This window comes from Epinephelus moara, chromosome 6 (assembly GCF_006386435.1).
Source record: "Epinephelus moara isolate mb chromosome 6, YSFRI_EMoa_1.0, whole genome shotgun sequence".
Classification (NCBI taxonomy): Eukaryota; Metazoa; Chordata; class Actinopteri; order Perciformes; family Serranidae; genus Epinephelus; species Epinephelus moara.
The window spans coordinates 23,018,100-23,030,488 of record NC_065511.1 but is presented as its reverse complement, the minus strand read 5'-3'; the positions used below and the strand labels follow the sequence as shown (position 1 = coordinate 23,030,488).

The following is a 12,389-nucleotide window of genomic DNA, read 5'->3' as shown; positions in this document are numbered from 1 at the left end:
AACATTTAAGTGTGGAAAACATGCAAAAAAGTAAGAAATCAGGAAGGGGGCAAACACTTTTTCACACCACTGTATATGAATGCCAGGACCCAAAGTTTCCCATTGGAATATTGCACTGTAACAAAATGATCAGTGTTATTTACTTGACCCACCAGAAGTTTTAATGTTTTTGCTGATCGGTGTAAATAACAGTTAATTTTTTCACATTTTAATTTTAATCAATCATTGCTGTAGGTCTAACATGATCCTGACAATCTTCATTTGTAAAAATGTTTAGCCTATAGTCAAGTCAACTTTATTCATATAGCACATTTCATATGGCAAGCATTAAGATACATCATACATGACAAACATAAAAATATAAGATAAGATAATTAAGTATTTCATATATAAAAGCAAGCAGGCCATGATAAAAACAAACAAAATAAGAAGGTGATATTATCATTATTCTTAAAAAATGGGGAGATAATAATAAAAATATTAATTCCGAAAACAAATAAAAATACACAAAAAGTTTGTGAAAAAAACAAACAATTTTAGTTGGCTTTTAAAAGTGAACACTGCTGTAGCAGACCTCAGTTCATGTGGAAGAAGATTCCAGAGAGTAGGACCATATTGACTAAAAGCACTATGAGCTGACTGAGAGTGGATTTTAGGTACAATGTGTCGACCTTTATTTGATGATCTAAGGGGTCTCTCTGGTGTGTACTCTGTGAGCATGTCAGCAACATAGGAAGAAGCTAAACCATTAAAACATTTAAAAACAATAAGAAGTATTTTAAAATCAATTCTTTGTTTCATTAGGAGCTAGTGAAGAGAAGATAAAATGGGAGTTGTGTGGTCAGACCTTTTAGTTTTTGTTAAAACTCTGAATAAGCTGGAGCCTATAGACAACAGGCTGTTTAGCCAATACACAAAATATTTTTTTTTACAAAACATCTTGTCAACTGACGTGTGTCATATATCATACGGCCCAGTGCCTTTTCCTCTAAATTTTGCTGAACCGTAATAGCTGTGGTTAGTCTTGACTCTCTCTCGCTTGGCTATCTATGGATTCCGAATCCAAAAAAAGGAAACGTCTTGGATGGAAATAGAGAATTGAATAAGTGTTTGACAAATTTGTTTGCTGTCACCACCAACACTGTGACGTTAAAGCACCAAATTATCAGAAATAAACCACTGCAGAGTAGCTGCCTTGTGGTAAAACATATTAATGAATGCTCAGTAGGACCTATAAGTAATGTTGATAGGCTTATTAGGACTTCATAGGCAGTGTTATCTTCATTATTTTTCATTCTTCATTACTTTTATGTCATGGCTCTTTGGGTAGTAAAGGTTGCTGACCCCTGACCTAGGTCCTTTCAAAGTGTGGTGTGATGCATCACTATGCTTTGTTTTTTTGCTTTAGAGCCCATCTTTTCCCGTGATGCAGTATATCTAAGATGTCATTTTAATATACATGACGTGATGCAGCATTCCACACCATGCTATGATTCTCTAAAACAAAAAAACAAACAAAAATACCCTAATACAACCTTGATAATTAATTAATATCTAAAGTGAACAGAGAGTAGAAATAGATCTCCAGTGGATCTTTTGTGTGCTTAAAAAAAACAGCAATATTGCATATTAAGCAAATAATATCCTACCTTAAATTAAGTTCAAAGAGTGCTTTATAAGTAAATGTACAGAGGTCACCATGGGGTGTGTTGCTTAAGCCAAGCGCTGTACACAACATAAACATCACAGAGGAGTGTGGTTGTTTACTACGTTTCTTAGTTTAGATGTTAACAGTGATGAGTACTCCACTTTCTCTATGTGGGGCAAAAAGGTTTCCTGTCAGTGGCAGATTTACAGCTCCCTGGAACTGAACCCATCTGTGACTGGTGTAAAGTTAAACAACACAAACATGCAAACATGTTGCTCCCCACATATGATGTAAGCAACTGCAGGCAGATCACAGACTGTCCTAATACATGAGATGTGCAGCTAAATTGAAAGGCAGGTAGTGTTTCAGATCTTGACCCACTATTTGTAGTGCTGATTAGACACTGCCAACATACACAGCCCTTCCAAGACGTCTCATAATGAGGCCACTGGTGCCTAAGATGTCACATTAGAGTTACTTTAATTTAATTATAGTGCCCCCATGGGGTCAGCTCGTGTATTTTTTCAAAGCGCGTGCTACATTGCTAAACTGACTATTCCTGAGTCAAGTCTCAAGTCCTAACCTTGTAGTTTCAAGTCCTAAACAAGTCATAATGCACTCTTCACCAAATATAATGCCATTTTAACAACAGGGTAAAAGTATATAAAAATTTACAAAAATCATTAATGTTTTTTAAAATGTGTAATTATATGTAAAAGCAAGTAGAAGTTAATCAGAAAAAAAGTCTTTCATAGCAAATATCACTATTAACCACTGCCACAAGGGAATACATTTGCACGTATTTAGTTTTGTATAATGTAAACATCCATCCATCCATCTTCTAACCGCTTCATCCTCTTGAGCTGACATCCCAGCTGACATTGGGCGGGAGGCAGGATACACCCTGGACAGGTCGCCAGACTATCACAGGGCTGACACATAGAGACAGACAACCATTCACACTCACATTCAAACCTACGGACAATTTAGAGTTATCAATTAACCTAATCCCCAATCTGCATGTCTTTGAACTGTGGGAGGAAGCCGGAGTGCCCGGAGAAAACCCACGCTGACACGGGGAGAACATGCAAACTCTGCACAGAAGGGCTCCCACACCCAGGATTGAACCGGGAACCCTCTTGCTGTGACACGACAGTGCTAACCACCACACCACCGTGCCGTAAATGTAAATAGTTGTTGTTAAATAGTAAATAGAGTACTCTAATGCTGAATATGACATTACCAACCTCAACCAACTTTTACACCCTTGGGCTCGAGGAAGGTATCAAGTATTTTCAAGTCAAAAGGCTCAACTCAAAGTGAAGTCATGAGTCAAAGTGGAGCTGCAAGTCTTTTTTGATTATGTCACGTCAAGTCTTAAGTCATCAAATTTGTTAACCGAGTCTGACTCAAGTCCAAGTGATGTGACTCGAGTCCACACCTCTGTAAAAAACAAGTATTTGAAATGGCGATTCCAGTATTTTAGAAACCGAACTTTAAAAGCGATCACCTTTAGATTATTAATAATAATTCAGTCAGGAATACTCTTGTAATACATTTAACCATTTATTGCAACACATAAAAATACCTAAAGCAAGACATAAAATACCTTTTTAACCTTTAAGCCAGGTTTCTGAATTAGGAAGGTGGAGGCTGGGCTGGAGGAGGCAAAGTTTTGCCGGCGGCAGCAGCAGCCGCAGTGGTGTGTGGCAGCATTAGTCTAGCAGGGATCAGTGAGTAGGACGTCATATTCAAACGGGCCGCCTTGTTGTGAGAATGGGCTGTGATTGATGTGTGACTGCTTAGAAGCAATGATCCAATCAGCTGGTCACAACTGGGGTGTATGACTAATACAAAGCTTCATTAATAAGCATTCAGTATTTCCCAACAGAATCTTGTTATATTTGGAACAGTTTTTTATATTTTTGTGTTCAGAAATAAAAAGGATCAAATAATTAAAAATTAAATATTTTTTCTTCAAAAACTGTATTTTTGGCACCTGAGGCCTGTACTACGAAGCAGGGTTTGAAGTTAGCGAGGTAACTTTGGGGTAAATTTAGGGTTTTCAGTACTACAAAGCTGGTTCACTTTTTACCGGGATAAATCACCGTGACAACTTAGGCTGAACAGCTTACCTGCTCTGGAACAGGTTAACTTCAGGGTATCGGATCACAGGCTGTCAACATCCTGACCTCTGACCAATCAGATCACTGAAGAAAAAAGCATCCATGGACATAAGTCTGGAGTCTAAGGTCTGGCATTAAGTGTTTTATGTGACATCTCCAGAGTAGTTTCATCATCATCCAACTAAATAGCAAAAAAATACCCTATATTAATGTCACACTAATGGCCCATACCTCAGTGATACCCACATATAATTAAGTCTCGGATGACGGTGAATTTTTGGATAGTGTGTTCAATGTTTTTAGATTTTCCATTTCAAGATTACAGATTGTTGTTTCATCCCACGCCACTGACATTTTTCCTGTTGCGTAGTCGCTACCATTTCATCTCATATCATATGAAGCAGCCTACTTCATTCTTGGTTCTGATGATGTTGCTCATAATTAACACCCCCCGCCTCTTTCACATGAACGTGCTTGTGGCTGGATAGGAAAACACAGAGCTGACTGAACTAGGTGATAACCAGCTTTGTTGTACTGGTTATCCAGAAGGCCAGTGTTAGGGTTAGTCAAACCAGATAACAAGAGGGTATCCTGGGTAAGTTGAACTGGCTTTGTAGTACAGGCCTCTGGTCATAATTAGGGGTGTATTAATAGGGGTGGGGGGCCCCATAGCTGTAAAATCCAGATTCAGCCCTGGTAAGTGATGTGAAACTTTAATGTAGACTGCCCTCACTCTGGGGAAGGCTTGATTTTACACTGTATGTTCAAAAACCAATCCATCTAGTCAGAGACTAAACACCATTTTCAAACTTACCTGGACCAACATTTTTCATCTGTAACCAAACTTGGGATTTCTCTCTGCACGTTTTACGCACAGTGCACGCTCGGCCCTGTTTGAGCAGCTGTGCGCCAATAGGCAGCCTGAGCAGGGTGGTGGTGGTCTGGATCTGGGTGGAGTTAAGTATCTGTGTCACACACTGACAACTGGGAAACCTCCCCGCACCAAACTAACAGGTGTCCTCCTCCTCCTCCTCCTCCTCCTTCAGACCCACAGTCACATCACAGGGGGGATGCCAGTCCGCGCCGCAGACTCTCTCCCTCAACTCATCTGAACGCTGTTTCTTTACTTTACCTGACCTCAACACTTCCAGGAAATCGCTTTCACACATCCACAAATGATGCACTCGGCACAGAAAGACACCACGTTCACCAAGATCTTTGTAGGAGGTCTTCCTTATCACACAACGGACTCAAGTCTCAGGAAATATTTCGAGGTGTTTGGAGACATCGAGGAGGCTGTTGTCATCACCGATCGGCAGACGGGGAAATCCAGAGGATATGGATTTGTAAGTAGCAACCTGTTACTAAGTTTGAGTTGCCATTTTTAAAGTTGCCTGCGCACGTGCACAGTCTAAGGGTCAATCGATCCAGTATCGACACCTGTAGGCCAAAAGATTGTACTTTTTCCTGCTTTGTGCCACAGAAACATGTCATTTGTAGCAGATATTGGACAATCCAGACTTTGAACCACTTCAAAATCACGTGCTAGTGAATCACCCTCTGTCACATATGACCTCACTACTCCTGGCCCTTCCTAAATATCTTACAAACAAATGAACCATAATTTGTGTCTGTCTCTCTTACTCAATGTAAAATGTGTTGTCTCCTTCAGGTGACCATGGCAGACCGGGCCTCTGCTGACAGAGCCTGCAAGGACCCCAACCCCATAATAGACGGCAGGAAAGCCAATGTGAACCTGGCCTACCTGGGGGCCAAGCCCAGGGTCATACAGCCAGGTGAGGGACTGGACCACAGCTTCATGTCACAACTTCAAGATAACCAAGGTGGCATACAAAGACAGCAGCCTGAATGCATTTACACACATGAACTTGGATGTAGTCTTAATATTTGGATGATGCAAGCTCACTGTAGAGTGTACTTGTATGATTTTCCCTTGGAAGCAAGGGCGTAGGTTTCTTTTTAACAGTAGGGGTGACACTTAAGAAACATGGGGTGCAAATTTCAAGCATGAAATGCTTAATTTCTTGCAGTCTGGTGAGTTTTATGCACCAGTTTGTGCCTTTTCTGTGTCAATTTATGGTGTAAATGTCTTTAAAAGTCCTCATGTTTTAAATTTTGAGGAGGACTCATCCCCTGTGTCCCCCTGAAATCTACCCCTATGCCTAGAAGGATCAGAACTCTGTCTTCAAAATCATCTCCATTGCATCGTGCAAGTAACTTTAAACTTGTTGAACTCTAACTTTAACAGCTGTCTATTTTCATTCTAGGATTTGCTTTTGGCGTGCCTCAAATCCATCCAGCGTTCATCCAAAGACCTTACGGGTATGTCCAGCTGCATACATGACACTCCTTTCACAAAATCTGTCTGTATAAAGTGGAAGAAATCTGCTGTTTCCTTTGTATGATCTCATTGAATGTGTGTTTATTGTTGTAAAAAAGTGTCATTTATCATTCCCTCCACCTACTATATCCTGAATGGGGACATGTGAGTGTGGATGTGTGCTCCTCTGCTTGGCGTTGACTGTGAAGGAAGTGAACATTTTGTCCCCAGCCACTGCAGGACTTGACTTCATGTTGTCTGTCTCTCTCTGATCTGACAGGGTCGGTAACGGTTAAAATAGCTGATGAGGGGACATGATGATTTGAGGAATAGCTGAGTCTGCATTGGGCAGAGCGCTAAAGTGTTACCTGTATACTCTGACATACACAAACGAACTGAAATGGTGACTAGATGCATGGAAGTCTTTTTGGTTTTTTTTTTATTTTCACAGTTTTCCATAGTACATAGATTGGTGTGTGCCTTGTTTTCAGTATGATGTGGTGTTCAGCTTAACTGTGTGCTTATTTCTACTTGCAGTGGGGGAGGTGGGGGGTGCAGGAGGTTTTTGTGCACACTTTGTGAGTTTTGTTAGGGAGTTGTAACTCTGCAACGGGGTGTTGATTCTTTTTCCCTTTTTAATAATTGATTTGTGCTTTAGCCTGTGGTTTATTTTTTTCCTCCCAGTTTCTTGTTAACATCGAGTTGATCGTGTTTTGTTGTCAGAAGGGGGCTGATGATCACTCACAGTGTGTTAATTTCAAAAAATCGATCCCCCGCAACAAAACAAACACTGGGTTGCATGTGGGAGTTCTTTTTCTGTTTCCTTACCCATGATGCTGTGTTTTTTTTAATTATTAACCCATTGCTTTCACTTGTAGCTTACATCTACAGGTACACGATACTGAACGTATTTTTTTCTTTTGTACTTTTCTCATCACTCCAGCAGCTGTCATTTTAACAACACAGTTAAAATGTGCAGGGGTAGTGAAAACAAATAGTGTTATCACTACAGAAAAGCTCAAGAGATTATGTTTAATTGCTCCCATGTTGGCACTTTATCAACAAAGCTACAGTTTAATGGACCAAGTTATCTGAAAATGTCGAGGCTACAAATAAAACCTGGATCACTGTCTGTATTTTTAGATGTTAAATAACTATAGATTCATCATTTAGCTATGCAATTAACCACAAAAAAACAGTCTCTTTATATATGTATAGACAGACTCAAATGTTCACTGCACAGTAGGTTGGAGACAGAGATCTTAGCCGGTCTCTTAGGCAGCAGCTGTTGGTTACAGTGATCTCCACAGCCTCTCAAATTCAGATGGAAAATGGGAGTCACTCAGCAGCGCTGTTAATAATGTATGGCACAGACAGGGCCGCTCGACTGCGGACAACAGGTGGGCCGAGCCATGTGCCCATGAAGCCTTTTGGTTATGTGCTGGGGATTACCCATGTGTCCTGGTGATTTACAAAGCACCTTTATTTAGCTCTCGACGTGCAGGACCACAAAATGTTCCTCCCATCTCTTTCAGTGGCGGCGGCTTAAGTCAGCTGTGCCCTTTTAGTGCTTGAACTGTTCATATTAAAACAAGGTCACATCACAAAGAAAGGATACCCGAGTGTCGGTTCCTATCTTTTCAAGTTTTAAATTACACATGCAATTAGATTTGTCACATTCAATACAAGAATTGTAACATTTTCTCTGATCATTATGAAACTGTAGTACAAAACAGTTAGCTCTTGTTTGCAGCAGCAGATCTCACATCCCACTTTGTAACCAGGGTGCTGCTTTTTGATCAACCAGGACGCCTCCTGGCTGATAATAAAGCAGTAAATCCAGAGAAGTCACTGAGACAGTAGAGCGGCGTAGGCGGCCATTACAGTTGACGAGTGCTCTGCCATGTGTTACTGAAGGAGAAGATCAGCTTGTCCTTTGGAGATGACAAGGGGAGCAAAAATAGCATGCTTCCAGCCTCCCTTGTCAGTCAAGCTGGCGTGTGTATGTTTGTGTGGGGGTGTGTGTCTGGAAGAGGGGGAGGGGGCACGTGTCTATGGACAGATATAACAGTTTCACACCTGCTCCTCAATATATTTACTGAGGGTGACTTTACACAAGTTTAAAGTGGGGCCAAATTTACCTAGAAACCCAGGCTTGTATTTATCCATTTATATCCTGGTGTATATACAGACTTGCTTTTCCACTGAGCAGATCGTATCTGATCTCCTCTGACACCATGTTTCTCTTTTAAAATAGCTAAATAAATCTTTTTTTCAAGCAAATAAACACGACAGGGACTCTGCAGAACCTAATACAACCAAGCACCCACTTGATAGGATACCTTATGGTTAATACAGCAGCTTCATTGTCTGCCTTGCAATGTACTGCATTTATTAGCTGCTCCATGTCAAAGAAACAAAAGCCTTTTTTGCCCTATTTGTTTGTGTGTTAGGACCTATTAACATGTGTGAGCATGCCTGTATGTGTGGCGTTAATGTGACCATATGTGGACAGAATAACGTCCACTTCTTCTCCTGATATGTTGTGGTGTTGTGCGATAAGCTCGCATTTTGTCAAATACCGTTTTCAGTGAAACACTGGGTGCAGAGCTGGGCTGTGTCTTCTCTTAATGCCTTACTGTGTTTCAGATTCAGGTGCTTTTTTTGAAATTAAAAGCTGTGCTCGTGTTTCTTTGTGGTTTTGCTGCTTTTTTAACTTTTCATTTCTAGGTAGGGTATTTTTTCAGTTGTTAATGAATGGATTTGCTGTGTTCTGAGGACTGGATTGCCGTTTTTGAGGCGCCTGCTTTTCGGTTTCAGCGTTGGAAAGATGACTGACCGTGGCTCTGCTTTGACCCGGCTTGTCTTTGTGTCCTACAGAGTCCCTGCCCACTATGTCTACCCTCAGGCCTTTGTCCAACCTAGCGTGGTGATCCCTCATGTACAACCGTCTGCTGCTACAGCAACAGCTGCTGCTGCCACTTCCCCATACCTTGACTATACTGGAGCAGCGTATGCCCAGTACTCTGCGGCTGCTGCCACTGCTGCTGCCGCTGCTGCTGCATATGAGCAGTATCCGTACGCAGCCTCACCAGCACCAACGAGCTACATGACTACAGCAGGGTATGGATACGCTGTCCAGCAGCCGCTCGCCACTGCTGCCACCCCAGGAGCTGCCGCTGCTGCTGCCGCCTTCAGCCAGTACCAACCTCAGCAGTTACAGACAGATCGCATGCAGTAAAACCATGACAACTACCTTAAAGGAGGAAAACAGGGGAGGTCACCTGCTCCATGAAGAAGGTGAAGTTACAGTATGAGGGGGAAGACCATAGGGGCTGAAGGATGGATGTCACTCCTAGGTTTTAACTTAGCAGTCCTACAACCAAAGAGCCTGAGAAAATCACCAAAAATGTGGAGAAAATTAGGAATTACTGTATATTTTATTCAAGTGAGATCAGTATTTTGTCACTATTGAATATATATGAATATTTAATATTTATTCAGCAGGAAAATATTTAATGTTAATTGAAGTAGACTCACTGGACCTCATGTCAACCATTGCTGAATTTTGTGTATATCGCAGTGGAATATGTATAAAATTCCCAAGTGCATTCATGTCTTATGATCAGGTTTCTTCCCCTCTTCTTTCAAAACAAACCAAAACACTTGCATACATACGAGAACAGTATGTTACCATCATGCAGTTTTCAGTATTTCATAGTTTTGGACCAGTATTTTGTTTGGTAAAGCTATGCAGACATCGATATAGAAGATAGTGTTTTGTTAGGATTGTTCTCTTTTTTTTTTATAGTTGTTTGGAGTGAGATAGATTAGACGCCCTCATTTAGTTCCTCTTTAAATTAATTTTCTTGATTCTACGTAAGACAAAATGCTGAAGTGACGGCTGAAGGTGGAAAAAGCACTCACGTTTCTTCCCTTTAAAGTGCACCTCAAGTAAGCTCAGCATGAGGGAAGAAACATTGTTGAATGTGAATTGTTCATTTTGACAAAATGTCTCATAATGTGCCTTTTAAATTATGCTATTTATGTATTTATTATGGAGCCTTACAGTAATAAACCCTTTATTTTGTGTTCATGTGTTAGTTTGAACCCACGTGTGCTGCTGCGTCATGATCAAGAGCATATGATGGATGTTTAAAGTTGGCTTAACAAAGCAATACACTGTATGAAGAACAAACGATGAGTGGAGAGGTAGCAATAAGTCCAACGCATTTCCTGTTCTCTGTAGATTTGAAGTTGTTGTCTCTAATAGATTCTTAATTCTGTAATGTCGCTTTTTATACTTGACGAGTTTGATAAAGGACAGCGTGAGAACTGTTGACTTTTTAAATTTTTTTTACATTTGATGTCACTAGACGTTGAATGTTTTCTAATGCAGAGGCATCACCTGTTTTGCCTTGCATTGTGTGCATGACTCAATAATGCAAACATTTAATATGTGAAATTAAAGGAAATTTACCTTCAACTTTTTTGTTCGTCTGTGTCCTGATGAAGCATAGCTCTCATTTGTTAGTCATATAATCTGTTTTGGCTTTAGTTAACATCTCTCAGCAAGAAATGTTCTTATTCTGTGACCAATATCATGATAGAAACCCAATATACAGTAAATCCTGCATCTCGAGATCCATGTCACTGACGAGTATCTTTTGGCCATTGATCTACACTGCTGCAGAGTTTGATGCAGGCCCCTGTTGACATTATAAATCAACTCAGATGTTGTGCGTAACATGAATCCAGACTGCTGTGACTCCAAAATAGAAAGTAGGTGAAGTCCCTCTTCCCACATTCCACACCCACTAGTTTAAAGAAACTGTTTGCCAGATTTCCTCATGCTGACCAATTGAAATAAATCAAAACCTTAAAATGAACTTAAATGTCATGTATTTTGGCCATGTTTCTGAATAAATTAAGCTAAAATTAAATCTGATACAGCCTGTCCTGTGGCAACGCAGACCCAAACAGCTGACATGCACACTCACTCTCTGTTTGAGCCCCTACAGTCCATTCCCTGCTTTGTTCACCTGTTTACATCCTTCACTACAGTCCCAACCGCTTATGTTTCTATACAGCTGTGAGGAAACTTGTGATGTGACCTGGGCAGATGGAGGAGCAGGCAGGCAGCTGCAGGGTCTGGAATATCCAGACGGTTTGCTCCAGTGGAATAAATTCTATTTTCTGAGTCCCTCAGTTGCCCCCTCAGGTCTTCTCACAGAAGCTGTAGTCTCCTGACCTCTGCTGGTTCATGTGTGGCACTCCGTATTATCAAGCATCATGCAGCTACACAATGGTGGAAGAAGTTTTCACAACTTTTACTCAAGTGGGCGTCACTCTACAACTGAATTCTACTGTACTATTATTATGAGATTTCATCAGCATTATTTTTGCTTTGTTTTCATTTTTATCATTCATAAGATAAGACTTTATTGTCCCAGAAGGAAATTTGTCTTGGATACGTAAGGTGCCTGCCATTAAAAGATACAAAAAAAGTTATACATACAGTTCCCACATATATACGGTCCATACACAGAGTTGCCACTATTCACAATCCCACACACTCAGTACCAACAGTACATGTACAGACTGCCATCAGCCAACAAATTCCACGCAGCCCATAACACATCTGTTTTACATAGTGATCATTAAAAAAATACACTTACGTTGAAAAAACAAATGAATATATGTATATATACATATACACACATTCACATACATACATATTGACATGCACATACATACCTACACATACACATTTTATGGTTAAGCTACAGTTAGCTTCCTATTTAAGGCTTTAATGGACACTGTGGGACTCTAAAGCATCCGCCTGAGGGGGGAAGTTGGTACTCATGATGGAGGACATGGGTGGGGTCTGAGATAATCTTCCGGGCCTGTCTGGTAATGATTTGCTCACAGATAGACTGGAGTGTGGCATGCTGCCTGACTCCCATGATTGTCATGGCTCTCTGCATAAGCTTGGTAATCTGGACCTTCAGTTGTACACTGAGGTTGTCAAACCAGGCTGAGATGCTCTCAACTGTGGTATGGTAGAAGAGGAGCAACACTTTCTGGTTGACTCCAAAGACCCTCAGCCCGCAGAGGACGTGTAGATGCTGTTGGACCCTAGTGCAGACCTTATACCTGAACACTCCATTCAGCCTGGGCTATGTTTTGGTCATGGATAACCACTGGTGAATGGTCTCCAATAGATCTGGGGTCGAATTTCATCTCCTCTGTTATCTTTATATAGATTATGAAA

At 40.8% G+C, this 12,389-nt stretch overlaps 1 protein-coding gene across 2 annotated transcripts; it reads left to right on the top strand.

Moving 5' to 3' along the window:
• Nucleotides 1-4,774: 4,774 nt before the first annotated feature.
• rbm24b (RNA binding motif protein 24b) lies at nt 4,775-10,601 on the top strand. 2 transcript variants are annotated; one of them, XM_050046969.1, is made up of 4 exons: nt 4,775-5,120; nt 5,447-5,618; nt 6,063-6,117; nt 8,996-10,601. In XM_050046969.1, the coding sequence occupies exons 1-4, from the start codon at nt 4,950-4,952 to the stop codon at nt 9,354-9,356; spliced, it is 759 nt and encodes a 252-aa protein (XP_049902926.1). In that variant the 5' UTR covers nt 4,775-4,949; the 3' UTR covers nt 9,357-10,601. The 2 variants fall into 2 exon arrangements, with proteins under 2 accessions (XP_049902926.1, XP_049902927.1); XM_050046970.1 differs by having other exon boundaries at nt 4,780-5,120; nt 5,447-5,570.
• Nucleotides 10,602-12,389: the final 1,788 nt, after the last annotated feature.